General features: G+C 39.6%; 1 protein-coding gene across 1 annotated transcript; it reads right to left on the bottom strand.

Moving 5' to 3' along the window:
* Nucleotides 1-1,835: 1,835 nt before the first annotated feature.
* PRRG1 (proline rich and Gla domain 1) lies at nt 1,836-14,518 on the bottom strand. Its single transcript, XM_009949925.2, has 3 exons — nt 14,479-14,518; nt 10,107-10,267; nt 1,836-2,360 (listed from the first exon to the last, which is right to left on the bottom strand). The coding sequence occupies exons 1-3, from the start codon at nt 14,486-14,488 to the stop codon at nt 1,836-1,838; spliced, it is 696 nt and encodes a 231-aa protein (XP_009948227.1). The 5' UTR covers nt 14,489-14,518.
* Between the last annotated feature and the right edge of the window lie 377 nt (nt 14,519-14,895).

The following is a 14,895-nucleotide window of genomic DNA, read 5'->3' as shown; positions in this document are numbered from 1 at the left end:
TCTGCTGTAAGAAAGCCAACACAACACAGTACTCCTTCAGGGCTAAACACATTTCAGTTGGTGCTAACTGATTAGTAGAACACAGGACAATACCAAAGCTAATGCCACGCTACCTTGGTGTGGAAAGAAAACTGAAATGAATATTCAGAAGATAAACCAAGCAATGAACTTCTAAATCAAGCTGGGAAAAAAAGAATCACCACACTACAGCCTGCACCACCTTAACCATCATCAGTGTCTAAACCAAGTGGCTGAAATTCTGTACAAGCTGCTATTCTAACTTGCATCAAGCCTGACAGAAATCCACATCTCTTCAGCCTCAAAAAGTCACTCCAGGCTGATGCTTGGGGCTACACCTGTGCTGTGTTCTTGGAAATAAAACACAGTGGGTCCTCACAGTTCTGCCCTACATCAGGTGGGCCCCGCAGCTCACAGCTGGGGAGAGGAGGGCCGGGCTGGACGCACGACTTCTGGAGCCAGCCTGGACTAACATGCTTCCCTGCGCCTCTTACTCCGATGAGCAGCTGTAACCTAAGACCTTGTGTGCACCGAGACCGGAGCGCACCTTAAGAATTCATGTCATGGATAAAAGCACTACACTGTTCTTAGAAACAATGAAAAACGTAAGTAGTTTTAGTTCATTATAACATATTGTTAATTTTTGCAATAGAAGCACCTTCTTGGAAAGGATGAGCAATAAATATATTTGTTGCTGAAAAAAGGTATCTGTATTCTCTGCGAGGATTTCTACAGCCACCAACACAAGGTGTGCACACAGTACATGTAAGTATGCAAGAGGCAAAAGAGTGTCAGGATTTGAGGAAGGGAAATTATTATTTCATAGTTGGGGAAAAAAAAAAAAAAAAAAGGCACACGCTCTGAATGCTTTCCCCTTTTTTCCCTTTTAAAAAGGAAGGTAAAAGCTTTGGGTTTATGTGCTTATGGATAACATCCTGGTCCCAGTAAAGACTATGGCAGGAAGACGATGATCAGGATTTTATCCACTCTTGAGTATTTCAGTCTTTCATTATTTACCGTGGCATGAAGTTTCCAGTTGTAAAGTTAACATATGCACACTTGTCACCTATAGAATACACAAGTAAAAACAGATAGGAAAACAGAGAGGAAAGGCCGAACACAGACAAAAAAAAGTACACTAATTAAATTCACTTATTAGTATCTTGCATTGTTAGCTTCTAAACATTTACAGAAATGTGAATTGTAACAGCAAACGCTTTAGAATACACCTCTTCTGCTAGGACTCTGAAATTATTGCTCTTACGCCAGCATACTCTTAATGAGATACTGGTTTGAACACAAAGGCATACTGCTCCAGCCTTCCAAGGGCCCAGGACGGGGTGCAGCATATAACACAAATCCAAGTGAGAAAAAGGAACCAACAAGACAAGAGGCAATACTGCAAAACCAGCCCCCTTTAGTGTAAATAACTATCTAAAATGTTCCCTAAGGATTCCCTATTTCAGGCAATTCTGACAGTCTGCAGTAACAAGGGGAGGGGGATTCCACAAATCTAGTGGGGAACGTGGACAACGTTCGGAATAAAGCAAGCGACATCCCTCAAAGCAGAGGTACTTTTGAGAAGTGTGACAGAGCACCACGTTTGTATCTGCACTACGCTCTCAATACAGATTCCTTACCTTTTAAGACCTGCCGTAGAGTGAAAAAAAATCCCAAACCCAAAGAACAAGTGAATCTAAACCAAAAGTGAAGTTCATTGTACAAGTCCATTAAATTACAGAAATGCATCATAAGCCAAGATAAAGTGCTACAAAATGATTAGTAATTTTTAAAAAGTCCATAGCGTTCTTCTTGCTTTACTTGGTACTGGTGCCAACAGGAGACAGTGCAATTGCACTGGCTGAACTGGAACTCACAATGTCTTCGTACTGCGGGGGTGGATCTAAATGTTGTTCAGTTTCATTTCTTCTCATACTGATCTCACCAGTGGCTTCCTCATATGAAGGAGGAGGATCACAGTTTGAGAGCCTTGTGGATATTGAGTCTGACCGTCCATCCGTATAGCTCAGACCTCCTGGAGAGAGCCCACTGACTTCATACATTTCCTCCTGTGGGGAATGAACAATGCTGAGAGGCGGCGGAAGAGGACCTCTGCCATCAGCCACAGCACCATCACCCATCGCTTCGTGGGCTCCCCTATGCACGTACACCGACTGTCTACGCATTTTCTTTTTAAACAGGCATCTCCATATGACAAAAATGACAATGAGGATAACAAAAAGGCCAATGATTAATGGAAATGCAAGGTAAAATGAATACCAGGTATGTCCTGTGTTACTTTCTCCCTGAAGTCCATTTTTGTAGACTTTCCAGAACTCCTTCTAGAAAAGCAAGACAGGATAAGTCAGAAACTATAAGACAGTTAAAAAAACCAAAACAACAACACTGTAATCAAGTTGTTTAAAATGAATGAGAAAAAAAAGGCATTTCAAATACTGATGATTAAAATAAGAACGGGTATGGATAAACACGCACAATAAACTTTCAAATTTTATAGAATCATAGAATCAATCATAGAACAGTTTCGGTTGGAAGAGACCTTCAAGATCACAGAGTCCAACCTTTGTCCTAGTTCTATCAACACCACTAAACCATGTTCCTAATGTGATTAGTGATACAAAGGGGGTTTTGTTTTTTAAAACTAATTCCTCACTGCTTTTGGGATTCCTGTCTGCACTTAGTATTTACAAATGTGCAGCACAGACAGGATAGGTAAATAACAATTATCATCATCATCATCATCTAATCGGCATGCACATCAGCCATCTGGGAGATAAAATTTTTTCAGCACCACTGAAGGTAAAAGTCATGGTTTTGTTTTGTCTGTTTTAAAATTGTAATAATATACTAATACCATTTGACAGGGAAACACTGCCTCAGAATGACAGATCGTTTTGGCAAAGCACAACTATGTTATACTGTCATCTCATAGTTTAGATTTCCCCCACCCTCTGGCTCATAAAGCAATTGTTGTCAGCCTGACTTGATTCAGATCGTCTGTTTATAGTTAAAAATAGCTCAAGCACTATGAGAATATTACACCATTTATTATATTACAGAAATTTTGACAACACAGCTACAGATAAATGGAACAAAGTGAAAAGTGAAAATACGAACAATTGAAAACAAGGATGAAGAGGGACATGAGTACTTGAAAGTACTCTTTCCTATATCGGTATACACAAGCAGGAGCACAAAGATCATGTCGCCATCCAATTTTCTCTGCAATGAATGCTATGAAAAAGCAGTACAAAGAAAAGCATAGCTTGCCTCAAAAAAAGAGCAATGTTGTCCTCAAAAGTCCTCACCTGTAATACAAGATCTTTCCTACTAAGAAACACTTCTATGGTGTTTTAGTCATGTATAATTTAAGAAAAAAAAATTAACACCCCGGCCCCAATCCATGCCAGAAAGTCTGAACTTTTCTGTTTTCTTTAAAAATGCAGAGACCTGACCCATTCATACTCATGCCACCATCGGTTTTAAACGATAGCACACCTCTCACATGGAAGTACTTATAAAATAGTCACCAGGTAAAACCATATTGTCATTGCTTGCTTATTAGTAAATGATGTGTTCAGGTTGCAGACTGACCGACTTTGTGCACAGACAAATCACATCCAGCAATTTTTTTAGCTGAGGACTGCTGCCCGCAGCATGGCCCCTCTAGCGCGGAGGCGAAGCTTGTCCTGTGCAAAGCCAGGACCGGGACACCACGGGCAAAACACACGCTCACAACGCTTCTGGATCAGAAATTACTAAGGTTAAGAGCCATATGCCACGTGCACAAAACAACTACCCATCCTGTAGATTTTCTTTTAAAAAAAAGATAAATTCAGTTGTTCCTATCGCTATACTCAGTGCAAATTCCAAGGGAAAAAAAAAAAAGTCTTAATTCCTACAGCAATCCAGGATCAGGCATTTTTCTTAAATTCCAAGGACTGACATCACAAGAAGGTTGTCACAGTGCCTTTTTGATGAGAAACCAGGTCCAAATCATCTATGCTAAGTCAGGGAGCACTAACTTCAAACAAAGTAAGGAAGTCTTGGAAGACTGATCATCCACTCCAAACACTTCCCTACAAGGGCTGTCCTTGATGCATTGTTCCACAGTGAACCCCAGATCAACTGTGCTGATTTTAGAAAACATATTTGAGGGGGGAAACTAACATTACTAAATGATATCAGCTACACAACTGAGGACTTTTGGGATCTCTGCACGATAAAACCCGACAAAACCAAACACCTCACCTCTCCCCACCGGATCACCAGCAGGCAATTAAGAAGATCTGTTACCTATTACCCTTCCATCTGGTTTGAATACAACTAACTAGATTCTTTAGTGGAATAATATTGTTGACTAAAAAAAAGCTGAAAAGGATTAATTTGAATTATTAAATGGTACTGTCTATACTGGAACCAAACTTCCCACTTCGCTGTTCTGCTACCTCGAAAACAGCAAAGGAATAAAATGGTACGTCTGTTTTTGAGGCCAAAGTTGCAAAGATTTACTGAAAGTCATCAAATATACTGTGCAAGGATGTGTTGTTTTAAAGACTCTGTGGAGGAGAAAGGTAGTTTTGACAAAAAAAGAAGAAATCACCCTTTTCCCCTAGCAGTATATTTTGTGTTGCAGACTGCAGAGGAAACGCACCCTCTCCAATGGAAGAGTAGTTAAGTTGTGACTGTATTTTAGCACTGTTTCCATGTTACTTCTAGCCCAGCTCTATCTGCTGGAGAAAAGGTCTCCGTACCTTCTTCAGAAAGCTGAAATACCAGCATACCTTGTCACTCTGCAACGTGGCACAGCAGCAGAAAAGCGGTTTTCCCAGAGTGGCAGGCAATTATTTCAGAATAGGGTGTGTGGCTGTAGGGGATGTTCAAGTTGATGGTGTGACCAGACAGGCCCATAAAGAGCTTAAGGTAAGAGTTTAAATTGCCTTAAGGATGAAAGTAGTTTAGTGTCCACTTTCATCTACTTGCAAGGCAAAGGAAATTCCAAGACAATTTAGAGACATACACCCCTGTCAAAAAATTACAGTGCTTCAGGTCTAAGGCTGTCTTACAGAAACAGAGGAATAAAGTTCTGCACACAGGTGAGAAATACTAAGAAAGAAACACTTTTTCAGTCATTTAAAAAAAATAACCTTTCTTTAATTTTTTGTCTTTGGGGGAAAAAATCCACAATCAACCAAAAAAAAACCAGCCCACAAAGATCCACCAACCTAAAACTCACTAGGTGACTAGACCCCAGGCTTCCAGCTCGCATTTTTGCAAGGCAAAACTCAAAGAGAAGCACAAAGACTGTTAGTCACAGACTGATGGAACTGGCAGGAACTGCGAGAAACTAATACTTCAGGTTTGAGTTGCGCAGTCGCCAAGCAGCTCCCCCCTCTGCTCGGTTATCCTACATCTATGCTGCACACTCTCAAGTGAGGGCACAGGAGGAGGACAAGCCACCCGGTCAAAGTCAAATCATGCCCAACAAAACCACGGAAGCTTAGATGAATTTGCATAGCATGAGGATTTGTACAAACTGCTATAAAAAAAAACCAAGAGGGGGAAATACTGAAAACCTAGGAAGTAGCTGTAGAATCATACAGAAAGTTAAAGAGTAATTTAAAAGTTGGAAAAAAACTCACAGCACAAACATCCCTTCCACAGTTGCTGGTCTCTTAAACCAACAACAAAAAGGACTTATTTTCTACTTGACAAAATAATTAACTTGTGATTTATAAAAAGGTCATTTCAGTAATCATTTATCCTCAAGTGCTGTACAGCTGGGAATACCAGGCGTATATGCCTTAAATGGATGATAAACTAAGTTAAGCAGGCCACAGAATCAGATAACCGCCATGGAAAAGATTTAGAAAACATCTAACACGTATTCCTGCCAAGAACTACTTTTCTGCATGCCCCTTACTGCTTTGGCAAATCCAGTTTGAAATAATCACAAGGAATTCTCAAGGGCATCCCACACAGTTACGGCCAATTTGCCAGAATTTTGTTTCCCTTTTATTTCTAATACTCCTCAGAAGAGAGTCAGCATCAGTCAACTGGATCTGAATGCTGAATCAAATAAGGGATCCACATGAAACTTCAGAGACTCGCACCCTGCTGAGAATTTCAGCTGAGGCCCTTACTGCGTTTGGCAGCATCGTCAGCCTCAAATGATTCCTGGTCAATTGCCTGACTTGTTTTAAAGGTAGACTAATAATATGCCAGTCAGAAGGCTGCTTGGTATTCAGTAGGCAGGGGATGTGAACAAAGCAATAATGGGAAGCGAGCGTACCTGCTACACTGTTTCTTCTGGTCTGCCCTTAATTTCAGGTGGCAGGAAAAGATTCACCTCTTATCTTCTGGGTATTTATCCAGCATCCATAATTAGACACAGACTGATGCTAGAAGTCTTACTTGATCACATCATTTTAGATCTGGTGCTGACGAGTTTTGGGTTGCTTGCTAAGCTTTTTAGTGGTTTCTTTGTTTTGCTAGAATAGACCTATACAGAGAACCTTGCAATTTCTGTAATGCTTTAAATTTGCAGGAAATTTGAAACACAAATTAAGGTCTATGACTTCTAGCTTTTAAAATCTTCATGCAGTATAATTTAATTTAAAAAAAGTTAATGGAAATAAAATTACTATCAGTGCTTCAATCACACGCAGATCTTTGCACAGTAATCTTTGAACAAATCTTTGAGTCTCCCAACAACCTTTGACGACTGACCAGTGACCATATACCGTGCTGCCTGCAGGCTACAGGTACTACAAATAAACAGCTTTACTAGATCAGACCTAGGGTTCACCTAATCCATTACCTTCTCTCTGACAACAATCATTAGAGACTGCTGAAAGAAGAGTTCAGACATAAGCAGGCAGCGATGCTCTCTCACCTTCCACATATTTGTACGTCAAAAACTTCCATTAGCCAAAGCTGACCCCTTTCATTCAATGGTTCCAGATTGATTTATCTTTCGTTCGTTCATACCGTTCTCTGAACCTATACAAGCTTTTAGGATCTGAGACATCCCGTGGCAAGGCAGTCCACAGCTCTGTTATCTGTGGTGAGAAGCGATGCCTCTATTTGCTCTGAACCTGCACGTTCTAGTTTCCTTTGAGGCCCTCTTAGCTCTCCTGTCAGAAGGATGGCAAGTGACTGACCTCAGTTCAGTCTTCATGCTCCTCACAGACATCATCACATACTCCCTGATTTAACTCTTTTCCAATCTACTGTTGTTAATAGGAATCTTTTCAAATCTTTGGTCAACCGTCACACTTCTCTGGTTCTCTGGTCCCTCCTCAGCTACTAACTTGATTTTTAGGCGACAGGGAGATCAGGACTGTATACGGCACATTCAAGATGCAGATGTGCAATGACATAATTATATTCTCTGTTTTGATCCCTATTCCTCTCTTCAGATTCTTAGCACTCAGGTTTTTATTTTGTTTTGTTTTTGTTTGCCTGCTGAGGATTAAATTCTAGTCTTCATAGATTCAAATTCAGATCTTGTTCCCGAGTTCAGTTCAGAGCCAATTATATATATAAGGAATGTTCTCTTTTTCCACTGCATGCATTACATTTATCAACACTGAATTTCATATTCTGCTTTATCCACAAAGTCTTGCAAATTCTTCCCTGTTGGCTCTAGCCTTACTAACGTAGTAGTACTATCTTTATAATTAACTTTGTGATTTTAAATAACAATTCTGAACCTATCAAAATCCCCAAGCCCACACAATATTAAAGGCATTCAATCTTTTCATGACAGCTATGCATGTACGCCTAACACGCACAATACTAACTTCCAAAAAAACCTCATGCATCAAAAATAACTTGAGGGAACTGCTTGGTATTATTTTATTATTACAAACCCATATGTTGCACACCTCCCCAGAGGACTGCAGAAAAAGAAAGAACCAAGTGGACAAGATAAAAAATACAAAGAGAGAGATTACACACAACAAAGCTTCCATGAGATAAATGAGCTATGGACCCTATTTGAACCCCAGTCTCTCTGTACTATGAAATCATTGCATCTTTGTTACTCTGAACATACTGTATCATGATCCTAGTCTGCTGCATCCATTTCCTTCCCCTGGGACACAGAAGTTAAGTCTTACTAAGTGGCTGCAAGGAAGGATACCGCTGGGGGACAATGGACGAAATAAAGCCTAAGTAAATGAAGCCGGTCAGACACAACTGCTCATTAGCAGAGCCTGGCCCATTAGCGAGCTACCAGCAACAGAATAAAGCAGCTCAGCAAAACAGATACAGTAGCAGAAATGAATAAAAGCTCAGGATCTTGTTAGAAGCTCCTTCTACACTGTGGCACAAAAGTGGCGGGGCAAGAGTGGTAATGTAACTACTTCTACTTTATATTTCCTAAATGCCTCTGCAAGGGAAGTGCCATCTACCAAAACAGAAAATGTTCCTAAATGGCAGAAAAGCTGAAGGCAACACGTTTAGGCTATGCTTTCTGTGGCGCCTTGAACTTCTTGTGCTACTTAAGCAAAAGTGATATTGTATTAGAATTTTACACAAGTTGTGTCATTGTACGTGCTATTCTTAATTACGCAATGAGCTATCATTAGGAACGACCACACCGAGCCAAAAATGTGTGTGTGCACGCACTTTAAAGCTTTAGAAAGAAGCAGCTTTGAAGGGACACCATATGTCCTACTACTGCATTTTAATAAATCAGGAAGTTCTCGTTCTAGCCGTATCCTTCCCCCCAGGTATGGCCTCCAACAAAAAGATGCCAAGAACTTAAAAACGGTCAGTATGCCTTTACACATCGCTATTTTTTGATGTAGAGATCAGCCACTGAAGAGTGGAATGCATCACCTGTGCAAATTCTAGAAGAAATCTGCAATGCTCCCTGTGCCACTTCACCAATTAACCCACTGGCCTTGCAAGTACAATTTCCCTGTGCAAAAACACACAAGGGATAGAAGCTTTTTTTGAAGATAAGTTTTCTGAGTCACATTTTCTAGCACCTGTTTTTCCCTTTAGATTTATCCTGAAATTCAGCCCTAATTTCATCGGCCTTGAATTAAGAAAAAAATTTTAAAAAATTCTTGGCTGTATTGCATTAAATAGGTCAGATGCCACCACCAAAACCTTGTGCACTGTTTTTATTTGTTGGGAAGCAATTTAAGATATGTTAGGTGTGATGTGCAGCTACTGCTTGCAGAGCCATTAGCCCACAAGCTTCTTTTACTTAGAGAAGCCAACAGACTTATGCAACAATTCTGCGTGGGCAGTATCTGCTTCATTCCCGTCAAGTTAATGTATCACTGCCCTTGCATAACACATGGTAGCACTGAAATTATCGTTGTTCTTATGTTTTAGATCACTACTGCTTAACAAGTCCTCTCTGGTGGCTTGCAGATTTTAGCCTGAAGATGTCTACTAGGCCTTCCTTATTTTTAGACTCTTAATAGTCTGGGCACTGAACACTTTGGCCAGCTACACCAGCGCCTGGGATTCAAAGGTGTATTTTAAACGGAAAGCCTTTGGAGTTGCTCACTCATTTCATGTGAACATATTCAACAAACAAGTTATTCCAGAAAGAGCGAGATACGCAAAGACTTGTGCCCTCTGCTTCTACATGTTCCCCGTAACAGTCCCAAATCCATCATTTCTCCCAAGCAAGACAACTGCATTTATGATATCCAGGGCAGACTTAAGTGTGCAATGACAGGAGAACCAGTATTTGGGTAAACAGCGCTACCAAACAGCTCACAGTTTTGTCCACCTTTTCTCACGTGGGGGTATTAATTCACATTCCTTCTCTTCCCAGCTGCCATTTTTTACAACACATATGAGCATAATTTTCTCTGAGACTTCTACGCCCTTCAAATTCAGTTTAATTTGGATGAAGGATTCAAAAGTTATTGCTGTGTAGTCTATCCATCTCCACTGTACACTTATTTACTTAAAGAAACAAGTCAAAAAGAAAAAAAAAATCTAATGTAATGTTGGAAAACACACAAGCATTCAGCACACCCAAAAATTTAGTATCAATACACCTCACCCATCTTTAAATACACACCAAAACATACCGTTTTCTCCTCATTTTCAAATGCTTCTCTTGCTTCTTCATAGCTACAGATTTCTTCTTTGCATTCACGCTCTATGTTACCTTGCTTTAACTCGTCCAGAAACGAGTTGGCTCTTGGGTATCTTTTTAACACAGAATTGGCTTTGTCCTCTGTTAAGAACACTGAATAAGAAAAGAGACAACAAAGGTCACTTCTGAAAGAGACATCCAAAACTTCATGCTAAAATTGCTCAAAGAAAATGTGCTTTTGAGAAATAAAGAGCTTTTTCAAAGTCTTCCTCTTTATTTAATATGATAAAAGGCCTTTCCTAGCTTTGTTCACTATTGTAAGTGGTTGCACCTACAATTTCAGTAGTTATTGCTGTAATGTCATAAACGTGATGGACCTCAATTCAGCATCACAGTCATGTATGCTTAAACGAGACTGAAGCTGGCACCTAAGAAGAGAGCTCAGAAGAGACAGGCACATGCTCAGCTCAAACAACTTCTTAAACTAAGATGACACAGAACAAAGAAAAGCTGGTTGTGAACATCCAAAAGGATATTTGCAACTGCCTGAGGGCATCACAGCCAGCACACTCTGAATTTTTAACATAAATATTTATGAATATTACCCAGAGTCACACACACCAGAACAGCTGCATTTATCAAAGTTTAAGTCCATAATTTTTCTTAAACAACTCTGAAGCAGACTTGCTGCCTTCACTCCAGAAATCTCAACCACGAAATAGTGACTTTTTCAGGGGTGTGGGGGGAAGTAGCCTCTATTTTCTCGAATCGCACACAAAACCTCACCTTATTTGACGAATCAAACAAAACAACCCCAAAAGGCAACCAACATTCTGGCACAGGTATCCTTTATTTGCTTTCCTTAGTTTTCTGTTCAAGGAAGAGAGCTGGATGCAACCTCTTTTATTCTGATGTTCCAGCTTTCCCTCACACTCCCTAACCCAATGATTTTTACAGTAACATGCAATAACTGGAACACTCTAAAATCCAGCAGACTGAATTACCCAGGAGGTACGTCTGCAGTGAACGATGCGGAAATTCTCCAGGTATTTCAGGTCAAGAAGTAAGAACACCATGTCAGTGCAACACCATTCTTGGGCTCTCACTGAGGCTAATTATTCCATGCACTGCCATACTAATACGCTCGTATCAATTTCCTGACCTACGCAAACGTTTCTGCATTGGTTCCCTTACAGCTAGACTGGGACCACCGATATGCTATGAAGACAAACTCTCACTGTCTGCTGAGGGACAGAGACTGACTGGTTTAAGCAATTATTTATCTATAATTTTATACTAATCAGTTCACTGTTTGTTTTTTTTTTTCTTCTTTAATCACCTAATTTTGAATTTTAAAATAGGAAGGCGGCAGTCTACAAAGATGATCACTATGCTTTTGCTTTAGATAGATGTGGTGGCATTTTTCAGCAATGAGGCCACAACCGAAATTAGGCTGATCTAACTTAATTTTGTTTGGTCTCTGTGGTATATTTTATTATAAATCATTAGACAGTCATCCTCCTTTTGCAAAGGATTAAATGAAGATTTGATGATCAACCTCCAAAACACCAGTCACTCCTACACTTTCAGTTGAATACATGTGGTAGGTAGATGCATCACACAAATTACTATATTCATGATGTTGCCAGAGGCTCAGCGCATACAAGTCTACAACTGCACTCGTGGCAGTTTTGGTTTCTACAGCACCACAGGTGAGCACATGGGCATCTCCTGTTGTGTAAGTTCACTGACTACTTAACATAGAAATTAATATTCAAAAATCTCTTCAAAAAGGAAAGGAAAAAAGGATGGCTTCTTCACATTTCCCCCACAATTCTCCTGACGCCCCTCTAGGCCTGAAGAACTTGGTTTCTTTCAACATGCCTCAGTGATCACCTAAACGTGATGAGCTGAAGGACTTGTCCACGTCAGGAAGTCAGTATCCAGCTGTGCGTGGGGATGGACCGCCAGTGCTCTGCCTACTTCTCGCCAACTCCTCCTGTGGGCATTCCTGAAGCAGAACAAGCTACAACCCACACCCTCTCAGGAGTGCCCATGTGTGGAGTCACCGAAGAGTAGATAATGCACTATAAAACAAGTTTCCCTTCCTTCAGCAGATAAAACCTAGGGAATTTCACTTCACAGGTAGAATCCATCCCTGAAAAGAGCAATGAGAGAAACTACGACAGCTTTGTACTAGATACAGAGGGAAAAGAAATAAAGAGGAAAATGTAGGTAGCCAAAAATACCCTGATCTAAACGTTCTGGCTCTCAGAAACAATATACAAATCTTTGTTTCCACATGCACTTCCCAATTTACCAAAGCAGCAAACTAAGAAAAAAAGGTTTAAAAGTTGGTATGTTATGAAGTATTGCATTTGATACACATTGGGATGAGCGTCTGGGTAACAGTTTAGTTTTCCAAAAAGAGCTGAGCATACATTGCTGCTTCAAAATGCATTGATGAAAACCAGCTAAATAATTCAATATTCAAGAGTAGCAAATATATACTATCTAAAAAAACAACTTTTTTATTTAGCAATTTGTATTCAGAAAGTCTCTCTCTCCTCTCACAATACAGGATAGAAAATGCATACATCACAGAGAAAAAAGCCCACTGAGAAAAATAAACCACACCCCATACTAATTCTGAATATATCTGAAAAATAACGACCTATAATTAGTCCAGACAAGGAATGGCTTTTGACCCTGCAAGGCTGGAAAAAAAAATAATGAAGTATATTAATTTTTTTGTTTTGACTTGACATTTTTAAAGCTCTGCACACTCCTAGCAACTTTAAATCCTATTGAGCAGTCAACACAAACATAGCAAGGAAACATAAAAACATACACTGATCAAAGCAATCCTGATGGAGATACTGATCGAAATACAGCGATTTAAAGAGAATCAGCCATTGCCTGATGAATTCTATAAAAGGAGATAATGGAACCACATTGCAGAAACCACTCCGACTTCTTAGTATTCCAGGACCATCATCACGTAGACACTTAGTTATAATTGTATAGGAGTGTGCAGAAAAACCACTTTGGGTTGGATGGCCACCTAGCCAAGCTACAGCACAGCTGAATTCACTACAGCTGTTACTATGGAGCCGAAGATAATCAGGAAAGAATTGCATGCGGCAAGAATAAAGCAATGAAGCAAGATAAAACTTACTTTTTCACTTTGTTAAAGAGATTAACTAGCAAATACATGATAAAGGAAAAGTAAAAAAAATATGATTTCGGCAATATGTAAGACAGACAGAGCAACAAATAATCGAAAGTCTCTTCCACTCCCCCAATTGTTGTAGAATATAGACTAAAGATATACAACTACCAAATTTAATGCATTTCAATATATGTTTCTTTCTTCAGACATGCTTTCGCTCAGTGTGTAACTGTAATACTTGGATTTTAACAAGTTTTTATGCATCAGAATCATTCTAAGTCATAGCTGCACTTACTATTATTTAAAAGAGTAATACAGCCAGATCAATCTACTATACATTCTCCAGAATAACTGTGTGCTATCGTAACAGTGAACAGATACTCTAGCAAGGTGAAATTCAATCAGAATCAGAACAAGACAGGCAAGGACATGGGAGGACAAATACGTCTCAGCCTGACAGCTGAAGCTGTCACAAGCAAAGAAAATAAGGCTTCAGGTCTTCAGCAACAGAAGGAACAGGGAGCAGCCGTCTGGGAAAAGTATTCTGAGACATAGAAGTGTTGCCAAAGCAAAGCCCAGGGCATCCTGGACACCAAAACCAGCTCTATTGAGACCATTATTGAAGCTTCCTTTTTCTGACTCCTTACCAACACTCAAGCAGATTAAACCCACCACTAAATACTAGAAATAAACATTTAGTTTTAAATTTGAAGCTGCAGCCACTGATAAATTCAAATCTTTGTGCAGGTGATCTTAATAAAACACTTTGGTTTGCACAGGGCAGAATGGAGAAATATAATTTGAGCATTTACTTATAAAGCTTAAAAAGTGACTTCTGCACTGAGAATCTGGAGTTACTGGGTCAAGGTTAAAAACAGTTAAAACTAAAGCACTCAAGACTGAAAATTCAGCTCTGTGGTCTTCATTCTACAGCCAGCTTTCAAAGGTCCATAGATAAGTCTGTGATGATTATTATGGTCTCCATATAATATCCATCAGAACAGCAGTATGATTCCAGTTCAGTTTAGTGTGGGCAAAGATCTGCATCACATGTAACCAGTTCAATAGCAGAGGATGTTTTTTGTGCAAAGTGACTGGGATTTTGAGCAGAGGACAGTTTTGGGGTGTGGTAATGCCCACTTCATAGGGAATAATAAAGAATGCACACTCATCACTAAGTTAACAAACTTACCACTATCCATGATGATTACTGTCAAGGCAGGGAACTTGCGAATATCAAATCTGTAAACAAAAGAGGAAATATCCTGTTGAGTTTGTGAATTGTAATGAACTTGGAAAAGTTTCTCTTTATTCCCAAATATTGTTAGAAATATATCCACGTTGGAAACCCCGTGATCAAGATAAATCCTGCTGTTGAGTTGTACCACTACTGCATGCAAGACTAACTTCAGAAGTATAGGAATACTAGCCAAAAAAAGATAACTTGTGAAATGGTGAATGCTGTAACCATTTTCAAAGTTTTCCATTTTTAGAATATGCAAAAATGCTAATATGAAATAGAAGGTGTGTATCATTTTAAACAAATCTGCAACCTCTGTTTCACCTAATTGAATTTGAAAGGTATTACATTCTCCACTGTAATTACTTA

Source organism: Leptosomus discolor, chromosome 1, assembly GCF_034619465.1.
Source record: "Leptosomus discolor isolate bLepDis1 chromosome 1, bLepDis1.hap2, whole genome shotgun sequence".
NCBI classification, from domain to species: domain Eukaryota; kingdom Metazoa; phylum Chordata; class Aves; order Leptosomiformes; family Leptosomidae; genus Leptosomus; species Leptosomus discolor.
Note: the sequence above shows the minus strand (reverse complement) of the source record. Positions and strands in the feature narration are given on the sequence as shown.

What these genes read in the sequence shown, in the direction of transcription:
- PRRG1 (XM_009949925.2), bottom strand. An exon ending in TTGAAAATGAGGAGAAAACG is followed by an intron (nt 2,361 to 10,106) that starts GTATGTTTTGGT and finishes TTGCTTTTCTAG; the next exon opens with AAGGAGTTCTGGAAAGTCTA.